At 36.4% G+C, this 18,354-nt stretch overlaps 2 protein-coding genes and 3 pseudogenes across 2 annotated transcripts; 1 reads left to right on the forward strand and 4 right to left on the reverse strand.

The window, feature by feature from the left end:
* The first annotated feature begins 2,493 nt into the window (after positions 1–2,493).
* LOC106415287 (rhodanese-like domain-containing protein 6) lies at positions 2,494–5,124 on the forward strand. The gene is given in 12 exon segments (XM_013855944.3): positions 2,494–2,696; positions 2,699–2,769; positions 3,025–3,186; positions 3,261–3,366; positions 3,454–3,649; positions 3,725–3,806; positions 3,900–3,982; positions 4,069–4,082; positions 4,085–4,200; positions 4,262–4,304; positions 4,307–4,948; positions 4,951–5,124. Coding segments are annotated over 12 exon segments (1,758 nt in total). The 5' UTR covers positions 2,494–2,572; the 3' UTR covers positions 5,070–5,124.
* A 28-nt stretch (positions 5,125–5,152) lies between these two features.
* LOC125601355 lies at positions 5,153–8,274 on the reverse strand (annotated as a pseudogene).
* Positions 8,275–8,872: 598 nt separating this feature from the next.
* On the reverse strand, positions 8,873–9,593 carry LOC111206358. Its single transcript, XM_022703017.2, is given in 2 exon segments — positions 8,873–9,391; positions 9,394–9,593. Coding segments are annotated over 2 exon segments (510 nt in total). The 5' UTR covers positions 9,572–9,593; the 3' UTR covers positions 8,873–9,059.
* Positions 9,594–14,077: 4,484 nt separating this feature from the next.
* On the reverse strand, positions 14,078–15,082 carry LOC106414448 (annotated as a pseudogene).
* Positions 15,083–15,432: 350 nt separating this feature from the next.
* Positions 15,433–16,640, reverse strand: LOC106415799 (annotated as a pseudogene).
* Positions 16,641–18,354: the final 1,714 nt, after the last annotated feature.

Raw genomic sequence — 18,354 nt, forward strand, 5'->3', positions numbered from 1 at the left:
GTCATGGTTGTGAAGGAATTGTGGGTAAGTTTCGTTGAGGGTCCGTCTCTCTAGTATTTGAAAGCTGCGTTTACTGAATTAAGGTGAAAACTTGTTTTAATCATTCTATTTTGATACGTGTCCTGTGCCCTGTTTATCCCACTTTTGGGTTTAAAATCATCTGGCAATCATCATCATCACAATAATGGACAGTTATTACTATTATAATATAATAAATGCAGTGCCTATCATCAGGATTGGGCATCATTACTCGTTACTCGTTTAAACTCGCTGTTTAACTCGTCTTAAACTCGCTATTTGACTAGTACTCACCTCAAAAATCTAAGTACTCGTTTTGTAGACCAAATATCATTATTATTTTTAGTACTTGACCCATACTTCTCAATTACTTAGTATTTGTTACATGATCTATTAAATACTTGTTCATATTTTTTTTTTTTTTACCTGCATCTAGGATTGGAAAGAAAAATACTCAGTATTCTTCTTATACTTGTTTTGTATCCGTCTTGATTTTTAAATTCGTCATCATCTAGTCAAATATTAAATACTAACAAGTATTAAAATTTAGATATATGGCTTGTTATTTGCTTAGAGAAGATATTTTGTCATCGTGAAAATTATACAATGCTTATATATCGAAATATTTATATATTTTTTTTTTGTCTTCTTTATAATATGAACAAATATTTCGTTTAAAATAATTCACATGTTATTTAAGTAAAGAATAAATAAAACAAATTTTGATATCCATTTCTATAAAAATATTATTTAGTAAGTATTTATTAAATATTCAAAAAACTCGTAAATAGGTCATGAGTACTTGTAAATAGTTTAAAGTTGCTTGTAATAGCAAGTAATAGAGCGGAGCAAGTAACTTGCAAGTAATTAATTCATTTTTGATTAAGTACTCGAAATAGCAAGTACTCGTTTTAACAAGTTAAGTACAAGTCGAAAATTTTATTATTCGTGCAAGGCAAGTCAAGTAGCAAATACACGCAAAATAGCGAGTGATTGCCTTGTGCCCGGCCCTGCCAATCATCTCACTTTGTCTTTTACATATGAATCGAATCAAATAATCCCTTGAGATATTGAGGATCACCTTTTTTCTTCACTACCATCTTTATAGAACCCAAATAAATACTACTAAAGTTCACATAACTATTAAGAGTTCCCCACTTCTAACTTATTGATTGTGATCTCTCACCTTACTTTCTTGAGACTTGAGTCTTCAATTAAATCCTTCCTTTTTATGATTATTATGAACAAACGCTAAAACCAACATCATATCGGATATCAAGCAAGAGCCAAGTTGTTCTCATGAATTAGACTAATCATTATGCATCTCAATAAACTGTTTCAAGTAACAGTTCCAATGTAACATCCACAGCGTTTTCATGGTATATATTATATTCAACATGTTCTCTATGTGTTTGATTTCCTTGGGAATTGATACTGTTAGCACCTTGTAGTCTGTCTAAGATAATGCTCAGTGGTTTTGAAGACGAAGCTGTCCTTCGATGGACTTAGGCCGGGGCATTTTAACATGGACCCGAAGACCCGAACCGGAACCGACCCAAAATATCCGATCCGGAACCGGACCGAAAATATATAAGTACTTTTTGGGTCTAAATTTATTTTACCCCGAAAGAACCGGAACCGAAAAGGAACCAACCCGAATAGATCCGGACCCGAAAAGAACCGACCCGAATAGACCCGACCTGATAAGAACCGATTTGTACCCGACTTAAAAACATGTATATCTAAAACTATGATGTTTTTTGTGTTCTATTTATATATATTATTTTATGATTTAGTTGAAATATCTTTTGTGAACAACATTTGTTATTATTTGTTAACATTTTTTAAGTAATATAAAGCTTTAAAATGTAAAATCTAGAGTTTTTAAATGTTTTATTTTAATTATTAATAGTTTTATTTAAGTTGTTTTGTAAATTTTAGATATATATGACAAATATTCAACTAAAGTTGATAGAATATATGTCATTTTCAGATCTTAAATACCCGAACCCGATCCGGACCGATATGGACCCGAAAAATATATGGGTATTTTATGGGTATTTTAATTATAGACCCGAACCGACCCGGATCCAAGAACCGATACGAACCCGAACCGAAAATTTCTAAGTACCTATGGATCTAGACCTGAAAAGACCCGGACCCGAAAAGAACCGGTCCGAACCTGATCCGAAAAGACCTGCCCAAACCCGACCCAAAGACCCGAACGCCCAAGCCTAGATGGACTAATGGAGATGGGCATCTTTTAAGAGTCCTGAACACTATAAACATCTACAATGGACACCTGCATAGGTTCAAGGCAAATAGAAGTTTAAGTCTGCTATTGCTTAGTGTTCATGGTATTTTTGACATCTCTGGTCCATTATTGGCTTATGAAATGGTTTAATTATACAAATTTCGGTTTAAGTATACTCCGGTTTTATTGGATTCGGTTTTCTTAACCGCAAGCAAATGACTTCTCCCTGTTTCCATCTTCGCGAATCGCGACTTCCCGAGCCTGAGAGATTTACCGTTTGGCTTCACTGAAAAAACCCTAATGGGAAGAACGAGCTCGTGTGGTGGCGACGGCGAGAAGCAGAGGATTGAAGATAAAGAGCAATACGGAGTGTTGCTGTACTACAAGTACACATCTGTTCCCGATGTAGACGAGCTCGTTTCCTTTTTGAATCTAGCTGCAACTCGCTCGGTTTACTCGGCCGAGTCAGGCTCTCCCCTCACGGCGTCAATGTCACCGTATGCTTCTAATCTCCTTCTCTTCATATCCGATGTTGTAATCAAAAAGGCTAAACCTTTATGTCTTTAGAGGAATGAAGACAGTAAAGTCAAACTCTTTTTGAGTTCTGAGAGTTCAGAGTTAGTTGGGTTTGATTGCAAGATCCAATCCATATGAACCATTTGAAGAGTCAGAATCCAAAGTTTGAAGCTTTTTTTGATAGAGGTCTGTTTATAGAGTTGTGATAACATTAAAAAGTTTGCATTTTGGTTTAGGTTGGTGGGAAATTAACTGCATTGGAGGAACATATTGCTTCCGCAAAGTCGAATTGTTTGTTTGAAGGCACTGACTTTAAGCTTGCATCTTGCAATCATCCCTTGAATGACAAAGTTTCTCAGGAGTGTGGGTTTACATCTCTCTCCATCCGTGTTGTTGAGGTTCTTTGCCTTCTTCTCTTATTCAATCCCAAGCTTTACCTCCTTAGCCTTTTTGACATGACTGTGACATGCAGGAGTTAGTGACCTTTAGTACTTGCCCTCTCTTGAAATCACCAGACATCTCAAACGCTGGAAAGCATCTCTCTGCTGCTGAGTTTCATTCTGTCCTGGAGAGTGCCAGTAAGATCTTCTTTTTAATCTGTATCATCACCTGCTTCTATATTGTGTGTCTCATCATCTGATTATGTTTTGATTCAAACTCAGAAGAACAAACTGATGAATCCGGGAAGTCTGAGAATAAAGAGCTTGTTTTGCTGGACGCTAGGAACCTGTACGAGACACGGATTGGAAAATTCGAATCAGAGAATGTTGAGACCCTTGATCCTGAGATCAGACAGTACAGTGACTTGCCAACGTGGATTGATCAGAACGCAGAGAAACTGAAGGGAAAAAACGTTCTCATGTATGAATTATAGTTTCTTGTTCAGTTTTACTTTCCATATATCATTGAAGCTCCAATTGTGTTGGGTAAAACCAGGTACTGCACTGGTGGAATCAGGTGTGAAATGGCATCTGCCTATATCAGATCTAAAGGCGCAGGTTTTGAGAATACTTTTCAGGTGAGATCATGAATAGCAAATGGTTTTGATAGTTGATACACAACAAGTCACTGAACTTGGCTGACTCAAGCTGTTAATTGATTCTTGAAACAGCTCTATGGTGGCATACAGAGATACCTTGAACAGTTTCCCAGTGGAGGGTTCTTCAAAGGAAAGAACTTTGTGTTTGATCACCGGTATACATGTCTAGGCATCTTTCTCTAGTGACCCACCAGGAAAAAAATGGTAACTTACATTTTCTTTCATGTGGGTGGGTTTGAAGGATCTCAGTTGGGAGCTCAAAGAGGATATAATAGGCTGCTGCCTTCTCTGCAACAATACCTTTGACGACTATTCTCCACGTTGCCGTTGCAGATTATGCAGGATGCTTGTATTAGTCTGCAATCATTGCCAGGTATTGGATCTACTTCTCATGGATTTTGTTACCTTGGTCTAATGATGTGGTGTTGACGCAGGTTAAAGGAGATGAGTATGTGTGTGAGCTGTGCCGAAAACACGGAAAGGACAAGTCCCTTTGAGTCTTGATCCCTCAAAGGAACTTACCCCTGCAGGTGATGACGATACAAGGAGGAAGCTAAGGATCTTATGCTTACATGGTTTTAGACAGAACGCGTCTGGCTTCAAAGGGAGGACTGGATCACTAGCAAAGAAACTAAAGAACATCGCTGAGCTTGTGTTCATAGATGCACCTCACGAGCTACAGTTCATCTACCAGACTGCTACTAACCCTCCTCCTCCACTTGGGGCATGCAACAAGAAGTTTGCGTGGTTGGTATCACCAGATTTTGACAAGCCAAGTGAAACAGGCTGGACCCAATGCCAGTTTGATCCATTGCAGTATCAGAACCAAACCGAAGGGTTTGACAAATCGTTGACGTATTTGAAGACGGTGTTTGCAGAGAAAGGACCTTTTGATGGCATTCTTGGATTCTCTCAAGGTGCAGCAATGGCTGCAGCTGTATGCGGGAAACAAGAGCAGCTCGTAGGTGAAATAGACTTCAGATTCTGCGTGTTGTGCTCGGGTTTCACACCGTGGCCATTGTTGGAGAAGAGAGAGCAAGGTTCCATCAAGTGCCCTTCACTTCACATTTTTGGAAGCCAGCCTGGAAAAGACAGACAGATTGTGACTCAAGCTAGCTCGGATTTGCAGGGTTGTTTGACCAAGGCTGCGCCACTGTTATAGAGCATGACTTTGGCCATATCATTCCTACAAAGTCTCCTTATATTGATGAGATTAAAACTTTTCTTAACCAGTTCGTTTGAGGACTTTGTTTATCAGAAGACAATGTTCTTGCAATCAAATAATTTTTCTTCTTGATTTTGTAATCTGACAAGTAAAAAATTTGAAAAAAATAAACTGTCACAACAAAGATAAAAGTGACAAATACAAAGTGTGAATCAAATCCTAAACCAGTACACCCACTAGACATGATTCATCCCAGAGTTTTAAGAAATGAAGATACAGAAGCAGAGAATGATTCAAACAAATGACAACAAACAAAAGAAGTATAAGAGCCTTTTTGCACCAGTACTCAAAAACCCAAACTTGAACCCCAATCACAGTTCCAAAAGATGAATCTCATTGTCCCTCAAACCAAAGTATTTCAATGTTCTATACCTTTTTTCAACCAAATTTAAATCCACCAGGGGGAGCAGCGGTCTGGTTATTCCCAAAACTGAATCCCTGTTGTGGATTTTCATTCACACCTCACGTCTGGCAGAATCTGCTCATCCTCTTCTTCAGCCCAATATCTCTCCAAGATCTTAACAGCCTTCTCATATATCTCATTGTTATCATGGGACTGAAGGTTTTCAATTTTGTCCAACCCATCAGATTCTTCAATTATCTGAGCATAGAGATTTACTCCACCGTTTAACCCCATCTCCTTGTCAGCCTCACCAATCTTGAGAATGTTCTCAAGCCCTTCTAAGCACACTGTCACGATCCTCGGATCAGGGCAAATTAGAAGATCACAAAGAGGCTTGATGCAGCCTTGTGCTACCAAATACCTGCATGCAAAAACTATATTATAGCATTCTTCGATATTGAAAGAGATGTTGGTATAAGACTATAAGAGTGAACACTGAATTGTAATTTCACTTGTTTGCAAATGCACTTAGGAATAGAGATGGCTTACTGAATCTGCTCATGAGACCCTCCTGAGGTAGCATTTGAAATAGCCCACGCAGCTTCCTTCTTTATATCGAACTCCGCGTTTTGGAGCAAATGCACAAGAGGGAGGACAATACCAGCGCCAACCACAGCCTATTGTTTGAATAATATAGAGTAATTAAACTTTGCCTTTAGCCTCTGAAACTTTGATGATTAACAATATTTTATGAAAAGCCTCATACCTCTATCTGAACTTTATTCCCAGCAGTGATATTCGATATTGTCCAACAAGCTTCCTTTTTGATACTTTTCTTGTGATTTTGCGTAAGCAAATTATAAAGGTGGGGAAGTACACCACTATCAATTATAAACTGAAAAGCAAACATACATGTGTAGTCTTAATATGCTAAACACAAACACCAAAACATTATGAAGTACCATTCTTGACAAATCATACCTGTGTCTGAGAGTCATCACCGGTTACGATGTTCCCAACGGTTCGGAGGGCAGGAATGAGAACCGTAGGTGATGGATGACTTGAAGAAATATATATCAACAAATAATACAAGTTAGTGAGAGCAACCAACACTCAAATTTTAAAAGGAATAAGGAAACTAACCTCAAAAGCTCCACAAGTCGTGGACACACCTGCCTGGATCACAGCCTGAATCTTATCATTGGGGCCATCTGAAAGGTAGGAGAGAGCCCAGCAGGCATCAGTGAGAACTTCTTCATCATTCAGATAATAAGCTGCCGAAGAACTGGCAGGGCAGGCTTCACCTGGAAGATATGAATATCAAACATCAATGCTCGGAATAATGCGAGGATGAAGGCAACCAAAGCAATCAAGTTACATAAAAAGAATACACTTCTCCGTTCATACCTCTTCAAATGGTGTTGGTGGTTTCCCACGACAAAAGTTGGACAGGTCCATGTAGCGTTCCTTAGCATGGATAACTTTGAATTTTCGTTTAACTGAGACAGCAAGGGTGCAAGAGCACCACAGCTGAGAACAAGGTTCCTGCAGTTTGGCGAGTCTCCAGCAACATTCCCCAAAGCCCACACGGCCTACAACGGATAAAATATATAAAGGTTTATTATAAGAAAACAACATTAACGTTTTAGCACCTAAAAAACTACAGAGAAGCACTTGGCTGAGTATATATTTTGGAACAAAAGAAACAATAAATAAACCAAATATGGCGGGAAGTATCCTTCTCGAAATATAAAAAAAAAAATTGCAAGTGAGAGCTAGTTAGTGGCAAACCTGCTCTCGAACGTCATCACTAGCAGAGCTGAGAAGCTCAACGAAGATAGGCACCGCCCCATGTTCAATCACAACCCGAGTATGATCTGATGTTCCTGACGCAACGTTGGTCAAAGCCCATGCAGCCTCAAACTGCAAAGACAATTCTTACGTGTTTTTTTTTTTTTTTTTTTTTAATTTAAGTCACAAACCATAAGGGACAAATCTAAAAAAAGAAAGAATTTATGGAACCATACCTGGAGTTGTGGATGGTCTTGCCTTCGAAGAAACTCAACAAAACGAGGGATAACACCCGCTTTGATCACCTCATCAATTGGAGGACTGCGCTCTGCTCATCAAAATTACAAAACAACCATCAGATCTCTCTAATATTACACACATATAACATTCTGAAAGGAGAATTAAATGGTGAACCTACCTATAGATAACAACTTTCTAAACTGAGTAGTAGCTTCTAGCTGAGCTTGAGGATCCTCAGAATAAACACCTTGTACCATCATTGGTATACCTTCCAACTGCCAAAAGCAGCAAATAAACAGCATCAAATCTATTAACAAGATCAGCACATGAGTTAGTCCTAGATTTGTTGTAATATAGGATCTGATCTTGATTTGAAGGAACACACACAATCAAATCAAAGATCCATTACTAACAAATCAAATCCTAAGATCCAAATATTAAGCTCGAGATATTTTTTCAGATCAGCGAGAGTTACTCGTTTCTCAACGGCGGCAGCGCTCTGGAGGGCATCGAGACCAGCTCCAAGAGGCTGCTGCTGCTGCTGGAGCATCATGCCTTCGCGGCGCTTCTTGAGGAGACTGTCCTCACGCTTGTTTTTTCGAATCTCGACGAGGTTGTCCTCTCTCCTCCGCCTCGCCTCATCGGCATCGACACCTGTCTTGTATATCTTCTTCCTCAGCTCCGCGCGTGTGCTCGGCCTCAGCGACATCTTCCCTCACTCTTCTGGAAACCACTTCGTGTCTGAGATCTTTCGATGGAACTGAAAATGGAGGAGATCGTGGAGGATGGAGTCGTCTGTTTGCTGTCGGGTCTGATCCGATTTGGTTTAGTTTGGTCTGGTCGGAGTTTTTTTATTATTTGTAGGAGCTACTTGAAACCTTCCTTGTGACAAAGAGTATCCTGGAGTTTGCTTTTGGTGAAGAATATACAAATTTTATTTTGCATGATTTGATTACATGAATACTTCATGACTAAGAGATTCTTTCTTATCGGATATGGTATAATTTATTTGTTCTTGCAGTCGTATAAAAGTATATTGACTTGTTGATTATGTCCTAGCAGTGTTCTAAAAATCGATCTAGTCGGCATTTAGATATCCGTCTAGTCAGCAAATTGGATATGAACGAAACGATTTTTTTCAAACCGATTTATTAAAAAGTTGGTATAGACGTCCAAAAATCAGCATGGGCATCCGTCTAAACAATAATCTTTTATAAAACACATTAAAACCATGTAATATAGATAACCATCAAATATTTTTGGATAATACAAGATGATGTTTGATTGTCTTTGTGTGTTAAAACTTCTATTGAAATCAAAAATTTTGTGTTCAAATATTGGTTAATGAAAATTTGATATTGAGAAAAAGAGATGGATATTTTATGCCTGGGGCGACGAACAATGATGATACATTCGAAATATTTAGAATAAGAAAAACCACAAATATAACAAAGAAGAAACAAGACAGTTTTATATATCCCAATAATTAGATGAAAAGGTTGATAGTTATATGATAGATAATTTAATACTTAGGATAATACAGCCACAAATATAACCAAAGAAAAGGAAACAGTACGGGGTTTTGTATCCCAACAACTTAGATGAAAAGCTTGATAGTTATGATAGATTAGGACTAATCAGAATCAGAATCAGAGTCAGTGTCGATAATACCAACACAAGGACGTTTTCCCTCCCTCACTGATTGATGAGGCAGTTCATCTTCTTGAAACATGACCCCTAACTCTTGTTCGATGTTGTGAACCCCACTCCCCTCAGGACCATACAATACCATCCACGTTGCGTTGATGATCTTGAAAGCTAACTTGGCAGCAACAGATTTGTTTTTCTCGGGGCAGAGCTTAGCCACAATGTTCATGTACTGTCTACGGGCTGTTTGATAGCTACAGGACGGGCTGATTCCGAGGATGTCGTGGAGTGTAAAACTGGTGTTTTGAACCTCCAGTGAATTTGATGAGCCAGGTGAACCTGCGAGATCTTACGATGGTTCGTAGATGTGTTTGGGAAAACAAATGTTAGTGCATGAAGAACTTCAAGGGCTCCTTTCGGATTGCCTCTTCGGTACTGTTCTTCAGCTACTCTTACATTGTTTTCAGAGAACACCATAGCTGACACTGGTACGCTCATTTTTGAGACTGGTTTGATTGCAAAATTTGTAGAGGAGAAAATTTGAGGTGAAAGAGGTTTGGGATTACCACCAAAATTTATAGTAAAAAAATAAAAAAAAATCTTAACTTCTCTCTCTTTTTTTAAAAAAAAATCTTAAATTCTCTCTATAATTAAAATAAAATATAAAATGAAATATATTGATGTAAAATATAAAGGAATACATAATATATATACATAAAAGCGAAAAAAATTAACCAATCGTTTAAAAAATATATATTTTTTATAATATTTTGCGATATAAATATATATATTTTACGTCATTCACGAAAATGTATAATATTTTTGTTATTTTGTTTTAATATTTTGAAAAATGTATTAAAAGGAAAGTTGACTAAAAAAATAATCTAATTTGGGAGTTTCGTAGTTTCTAAAAAACAAATTAACACTTTTGGTAAACGAGATTTAATAGTTTTTATGGTTGATATATATGTGGAATTGAACGCTTATACCTCTTTTGGTTAAAGCAATTCAATAGTTATTATCATTGATATATAAGTGGAAATTGAATTGCTCGTACCAACTCATAACAACTTTGAACCAATCGTTGTAATATAAATTTTACTTTATAGCATTTTGTGATAAAATAATTTATATTATTATCCTCGAAACAATATATTATCTTATTTGTAATATTTTATATATTTTAATATTTATAAGATGTTTTATATGCAAAATCCTCGTGGGATTGGTGTTTTATAAACCAAAATATATTAAACATTTAGATGGCATTATTTTAAAAATTAATTGTGGTTAATTCTGCTACTTATGTCTAACATGTGCCAGGTTTGAGAATAGATAATGGCATTACAATTTATTTATTTTAAGCATTGTAACATAACAAACCAAAGTTGTGGTGTGAAAATTCTGGTTTGAAATACTCTTAGATTTTAAATGCTAAAAATGTGTATATATACAGTTTTGAAACAAACCGAGTAGAATCGCCAACCGGAAAGATTAGAATGTTGATTGGTTAATCACAATGGTTATGAACCACTGAAAAAATTAACCAATGAAAATGCTTTTGAATTTGTGCATATCAGTTGATTGGTATCTCAAGACGGGTCTGAAACCAATCATTTTAATAACACATACTCCAGAAAATCGCTCGCTCGGTCGGCAACTTAATTATTTGTCTAATCAGATATATTGTGTTGACATGTCTTCATGTGTGTATTTCTAATCGGTCTATTTCAAACCACCACTACATGAAATCTAATTAAGTTTTCCATCTTTCAACAAAATTCGGATAGTGAAAAATATAAACATTAATTTTTCTTTTTGAAACTTAATCTAACCATTAATTTGCTTATCGGTTTCTCTAGTTGTACAATTGTTGTACAAATATAACTCTATTAAGAATTTCTCTCTTATTCGCATTATATGTTAGGGTGAGTGAGATATATACATTTCTTACATATGGAATGTAAATCAACTTCCGTAATATCAGATATATGGTATGAAGAACTTATTGTTTGCATCCCAAAAACTATTATTAAACATCAAAGAGCTCTTGTCTCTTACAGTTTTCTTTGGAATCAAAGCACATATGAGATCCCAATGCATGGATCTCAAATCAGTCAATCTTAATTAGTCATCTCTTTCAACTCTAACACTATATCTTATAGAAAACTACAAATTTATGGGACTTGCATTAATTTAATTTGTGGCTTCCATCACAAGTTTTCAGGTTTGGTTGAATGGTTAGTTATATTGCATCAAACTAATAAAACTTGATAAAGCAAAGATCTTTATGATTTGTAAAACTTAGTTGATTAGCAAAAAGAGATTATTTGAAAAGGATAGTGAAGTAGGGCAATATTCTACGAAGGAGAAGTTCATAGGTTTTATGAAGGATCAGTTTGACAAAACTATAACCATGTAGGTAGAAACTAGAATGGCTTTGAAACAAGGAGGTCTACGCTCGCTTGTTTCTAGGCTCTGATTAGTTTGGTGCAATATTGAGTTCCTCTAGCTTCTCATACTTTGTTTTATCTCCATTGAAGTTTGGAATAAAATTTAAGGATATGACATGAAAGTTTCGACGATGAAGAAAAACAAATCTAAAGAATGATAGCATCATCGGACTAGGTAAAATAAAGAGTGGAATATTATGTTCATTTTGGGTTTGATATTTAATAGCCCACTAGCACAAACCATAAAAATAATGCATCAAGACAACCAACTATAAGCAATTGGTTTGGGTTTGGGTGACAAACTTGGGTCAGTAGAATACTAGAAATACCACTGCTTAGCTACAAATACAAATTTGTAACCAAAACCAAATGGTCATATTCTAGTTGCAGTTTTGATGGTTGAGAACTTTTTGTTGATCGAGCAAGAAATTAAATTTCATCATATTATACTCATTTCTGTATGGATCTTAGATATAGATTCAAATTTGTGATTGTCTATAAACTTGTGAATTAGTCTGAAATAGAGATGCACAGTTTCTTCCCTCGCTATCTTCATGGTCATGCAAATGGGGATACAAAGAGTGAATTTGTTTGACGTATAATTCTAGTATGCGACTGATCTACATGCAAAAGTCATAATTAACGATCTAATATTAACTTTGGTATAAATGGTTTTAAAAAGGAAAAGTTGCATGTATGTTACTAGTGAGATGGAAGCAAAATTTTATGAGTTTAAGTGGATATGGTTGACTTGAGACCACGTGCGGAAATGTAGAAAAACACTAGCACAGTTCAAAGACAACGAAATTTCTCTGCCGAAGACATGTGCGAGTGCATGCTGTCTTGCGAAGTGTTCCATGTAATTACACCACACAAAATTCCCTCACATATAAAAAACCTATATATGTATATATATATATTAATCTGATGTGAGAATGAAAAGATATGGACGAGAGTATTTTGTTGAAGTCAAATTTGTTCAAAAGAGGGTTTTGTTTGCTTCTCTCGTCCCAGGACCCATTGTTCCCAACACTCAAAACCATATAGTCTTGAGACTCCGGTTATTTCCACCGGTTGAACCGATTAAATTTTGGATTTCCATTCTCTTTTGATTCACTCTACATGGATATCTGATTCCTAACTTTTTGTTATAATACTGTAATCATCACTAAACATGCATAGACAACCAAACTACAAAAATAATATAATCTAACAAGTGAAATTACACGTTATTTTAGGTGACATTACTAGTGAAAGCAAGGTAGGTGAATAAAAATTTGATAGTTTTTTATTTTGATAATTATGAATGATAAGGTGAATTTGTTTCTCACTCATAAATACTATATAGCGTTGTAAAAAAAAGAAAGAGAAGACTATTATTCTTCAAAAGCTGGCACCTCCTCGGCCACATTCACATATGAGGTCCATAATTGGAGTCACATGGTTGCATGTGATTACATTGGGTCTACCCCTTTAGCCACATATGGCCAACTCCACGTTTTCCCCTTTCTTTTCTTTTGTTTTGTAGCTATCATTCGATGCATTTATATATATACTTTGCTTCTTATTTGGTTCTACTAATTCCAAATATCATGTGAATACGTTAATTAACGTTAAAAACTCGTAATATCAGGATACAAAATGTCAAAGGATAAAATGTGGATGCCCAATCGTATTAATAAAAAGTTATCCGGGTAAGATTTGTGAAAATCATTTTGTGAGAAACACCTTGTCACCTTATAACTTTTTCCTATAAACAAAAACACAATGACCCACGGACATGTTGCCATTAATTTGATATATATAAAAGTGTGAATGCAAAGAAGAAAGACATATTGGGATGTAAAAAAGAAGTAGCACACGTGGGGAGACTTAAAGAGGGGGAAGAAAGATGTTCATCCAGATTCATTTCTCAATCTTTTTGTTTCCCTTTCTTTTGGTACTAATGTTGTGGTCCTTCACACTTATTTCATTGTTACTTACTTGCTCTCCCCTAGTGGATTTCTTCTTCTCACAAACTTACACTAACTTTGTATTTTAAAACGATAATGTAAATGTCAATTCTTCAACTTTAAAGTAAAAAAAAAAATTTATCATTCAAGAGTCAGAGTTATCTAGAAAGTAACTTTTTTTGTTTATCAATCAGTTACAAATTTATTTGAAAGTAAATCTTTATGTTTATCAATCAGGTTCAAAGTTATTTTGAAAGGTTTATCGATCAGTTTCAAAGTTAAAGAAGGGCATTAGCAGCAAAATATAATTTTGGATGGCAATCTAACAATAGTGCAAAAACTTCAACGTCGAAAAAGTCAAAATGAGAACATCACATGGAGTCCATTGGCCCCAAAATTAAGGTGGGTGTTCTCTACACGTTAGGCCGTTTACGCACATGCTCTCTTTTTTATTGCTTCAAGTTGCAATTCATTTTAAAACTTTTATTCTTCTCTATCTTCTTTTGTGTGTACACTTATCTTTTAAAGGGTCTATTAACACTTTGGAATCAAGATTAGCTGCCTTTCTTTTTCTTCCTTTAGAAGATTAAGAAACGTGATTCTAGGAAAAAAATTAAGAAGATCAAAATGGATACAACTAAGCAAAGTAATGTACAATGTACAAAAATAAAATACATGAAATTATAAAACAGAAACAAATAAAAAAACTTGAGCCAAACAAAGAGGATAAAAAGGTTAAAAAGCTAATTTAACAACTGACAAATTAACTGCCGCCGTTACGGTCGGGTTAAGTCGACCGTGGCGCGGCGGCTTCTAGGAGTTCTGCTAGAGACTCCATGGCTCGGACCTGCATCTCTAGAGCCGCGATGTAATCGGTCGCCTCATCTAAAAGGTTTGGTACGGTGACTTTCCGGCAACCGGGAACCAGCCGGCCGAGAATCTTCAGCTTTCTCTCAACCGCCGGCAGTTTAATCCGCTTCCTCTCCGTCGCGGTGTCTTTTCTCGGTTTGCGAGTTCCGGTTATCTTCGCCTTCTTGTGTTTCTTCAGACTCGCTCAGACGCGAGTGGCTAAGACCGCCCTGCTCCACCGTGTCGTGCCGCAAGCCGACGCGGCGAGAACTCGGTCCGCCGTGTCCCGTATCTCTCGCGCGGCGGAGGTGATTTTACCGCCGTCGTTGGATCCCTTGCGAACTCGGCGCAGAACTTCGACGAGCTTGGAGGCATAGATCTGCTGCACACGATTGGTTCTCCATCTCTTCAAGCTTTCTTGGTTGATCCCTGATGACTCTGCCTCCTTCGCCGTCTCTGATATCCTCCGCCTCTTCTGTCTTGACTCCGGAGAAGCGTCGTCGACGGTTTTTCGATGCTCGGAAACAGAGAATCCACCATCAAATCTGATCAAACGAAAGATTCTAAAAGAAGTGTAAATAGACACAAGACCACAACAATCTTTCCATCTTCCTCACTGCGCGCAAACAAGAAGAGAGCTTCAGAAAATCTACGGGTCTCTCTCTCTCTCCTCTCTCGTGTTAGAATGTGACTGTATAGTAACAAAGTGAAGATGAAGGGAGAGAGCAGTTTTTATATCTCCTCCACTCGACCGAGAAGAGTCGTCAGCAGTTTAATACCACTTTTGTCCTTATTTACCGATATTTTGTTTCCTGGAGAAACTATTGGGAAACGGGTCGGGTCTAATAATTATAATGGGCCTTGAATATTTTGTTAGCTTATGTCCAATGTCCAAATTGAGGACCAGGAAGGGTAAATGAAAAAAAATTGTTGGGTTTGTTTCATTTCTTATTGGATTTTTTGAAAACTACTAACAAACAATATCCGTTGCATATTATTTCTCTTGCTTTTAAGTGGCATGCATCAAAAATTTCCAAATTGATACTTGATTTTGTAATTTCACGAGTTGGATGTGTCGTTACATTTCTACCATGGCCACCCGGTCTCGCAGAAACAAATACACTTTTATAAGTTATAACAAACCAGAGAACAATGGATAGAGAAATACACCGACACACAACACAAAGACACAAACCATAATTAAGACAGTGAATTAAGAAATAACGTCATCTTAAGAAAACTGTTCTTCCCTGCTGGCTTCCAACTCCTCGATCATCATTTTCTTCTTCTTGTTCATTATAGCATGGATCTTGGAACAGTTACAAGGCATGAGCAAGCACGATGGTCCACCAACAACACTCCCATTTGAGACAACGGGGAGCTTTTTCGAGATCACCACGGAGTTGATAACATCATCCGTCGGATGATAGATAGACAAAACCTCGAACCCTTGGAGATCACACGGCTCAACGATCGGATAAAGAAACGCTCTCGGACCATGAGCACTCCTCACATGAGCACAGCACCAGGAGCCATGTGTTTCTGAAGATGCTCGATCACTCTAACTTTATCCTCCTTGTTCATCCCAACAAGCGCTGCTAGAAACACGACGTCGAAGCTCTTCAAGCTCTCCGTCACGTTAATTATATCAACGGTGTGGAAGAACATGCGTTGAGAGATGTCTGGATCAGAAGAAACCAGAAGAGAAGCGAGTGCGTTCGCTGACGGGTCGATGTCAAAGTTGTGAAAGACTGTCTCTTTGAGATGGGATGAAGCAAGAACGATGGAAGTGAGAGGAAGAGGACCAGATCCAATGAAAGCAACATTCCTTGGGACAAGACCGTTTATGTTTTGCGTGAGGAGATCGAACTCGAGCTTCCCGAGTTTTATATAGTTATTGTAATAAGGGAAAATATTTAAATGGTGAAGTGGGTTGTCTTCAAAAGACGTCAAGATCGAAGAGAAATGATGTTCTAGGTGACCTTCGGCTTCGCCACAGATCTTGATGAGCTTTGTCGAGTCTCTTGGACTCTGGACTGTGTCACCATCTTGGCGACGTCGATGTTAGGGTTGGGTGGGATGCATGTGAAAACGAGCTGGCTGAAGAGAATGTTGACATCTTCGGATGGTTTTAGACTCTCGAGCTTTGAGATCTTTTCGTAGAGATCGCAAATTGTGTTCACCAGTTGCTCCTCTTGGCAATCCATGTCGACACTATGAGGCTTTCTTGTTTTCAAATGAAAGATTAAAATATAAAACTTTCTTCGTTTTTTTTCTTCAAGATATTGTGTTTCTCGGGTGGTGTGAACTTTTTCGAGGGATGGATATTTATTAGGGTAAGGTGGGGACCACATCAACTCAAAAACGAATATGAATTATTTAGGATTTCATGATTCAAGTTGAACACTTAGTTTTTTTTTTTTTAAATGAATTATCACGTCGATAATTTATTTTGGTAACTGGAAACCTTTTCAAAATAAACTAATATATATATATATATAATCTATTAAAAATATGCTACAACTTTTAATATTTTAGATATGTTCTTTTGTTTAAATGTTAGGAGTTACATATGTAAGTTTTAAAGGATGGAGTTTTGATTTAGTTTTATGTTTGTGTTTTACATTTAATATAAATAATAGTTTAGATTACTCGATGAATTGTTAATCATAAAATAGAAATTGCACAGTCATTAGAAGTCTCCTATATTTTTGTTAATTAAAGATATGTGTTGTTAAAAACTACAACAGTTTTTTTTTTTATACTCTTCAAGTTACTCTGACTCGTGTGAACATGCATGTTTGAGATCCAAAATTGTTAGAAAATAGCTAATTTGTATCAAGCAAGATGTGTACTGTCATTAGACTTCTTTTTTTTTTTTGATAACTCACAAGTTTTTATTTAATAATCTTCAAGTTACTCTGACTTGTGTGAACATGCATGTGTGAGATCCAAATTGTTAGAAAATAGCTAATTTGTATCAAGCAAGATGTGTACCATAGATATTGCATTGGTAACAATGAGATGTTTATTGCTTAATGTTTTTTCATCTTTATCTTTTATCGCAGAAATAATATCTACATGCTCTGATTTTAGCACTGATGTTCAACATTAAAATTGATTATAAATAATATGTTAAAATATACCCAGCTAGCTGTCAAATCTAAGTAACTTTAGGCCATGATTATTCTTAAGAAACCCATTAGTTTTAAAAAAAAAAAACAAAAAAAAATTAAAAAAAAAACTAATCGCGGATCGCCACGTGTCAGTGGAGCCCGCGAACAGTGTAAGAAACTCACTAAGATCGGTTCTTAATTAGTAGTTTTTGTAACCAATTCTTAAGGATTTTGTGGGACCTACACACTAAAAAATCCACTAAGTACCCCGGATAATCATGCTATTATATCACCTCTATGCAAACCAAGCCCAGTTATGAGACTCATGTGACTTTGTGCTTCTTCCAACTTGTACGAAGCAGTAAAAAAGTTTCGCCTTATTATATTGTCTGATACACATTATTGTACAGACATGAAAGAGTCCAATAAAATTGCGATGTGCAAATAATCAAGAGCTGTTACAAAGAGTTTTGACTGTAAGAGCAACTCCAACAATTAAAAACCATACAAATTTCTAAGAAATATATATTAGTATTATAATTATTCAGTATGTTTTATTTTTCCTGAACAAAAAAAACATTAACTTCTTCTCACATGATAACATGTGTCTCTTGAAGATACTAAGAATTTTTTAAAAAGTAAACTAAGAATTTTTGGTTTTTTTCTCCAAATTTTTTTGTTTTATTTTTTCCTTAAATACTTAGAACTTTTCCTAATACTCACCATTGAAGGTGTTCTAAATGACTAGTTAAGCGTCCTCGTGTTTAATTGTATTACTAGGTGATTCACTCTCTGCACGGAGTGAATGAAACAAAATTATGGTTTAAGCTTTCTCGGTTTCTAAATTGTGTACTGCAACGCTCAGGTTTCCATATAAGCAACAAATCTTAAATTTTTTTTCTTTCATTAAG

This window comes from Brassica napus, unplaced genomic scaffold (genome assembly GCF_020379485.1).
Source record: "Brassica napus cultivar Da-Ae unplaced genomic scaffold, Da-Ae ScsIHWf_2531;HRSCAF=3270, whole genome shotgun sequence".
Classification (NCBI taxonomy): Eukaryota; Viridiplantae; Streptophyta; class Magnoliopsida; order Brassicales; family Brassicaceae; genus Brassica; species Brassica napus.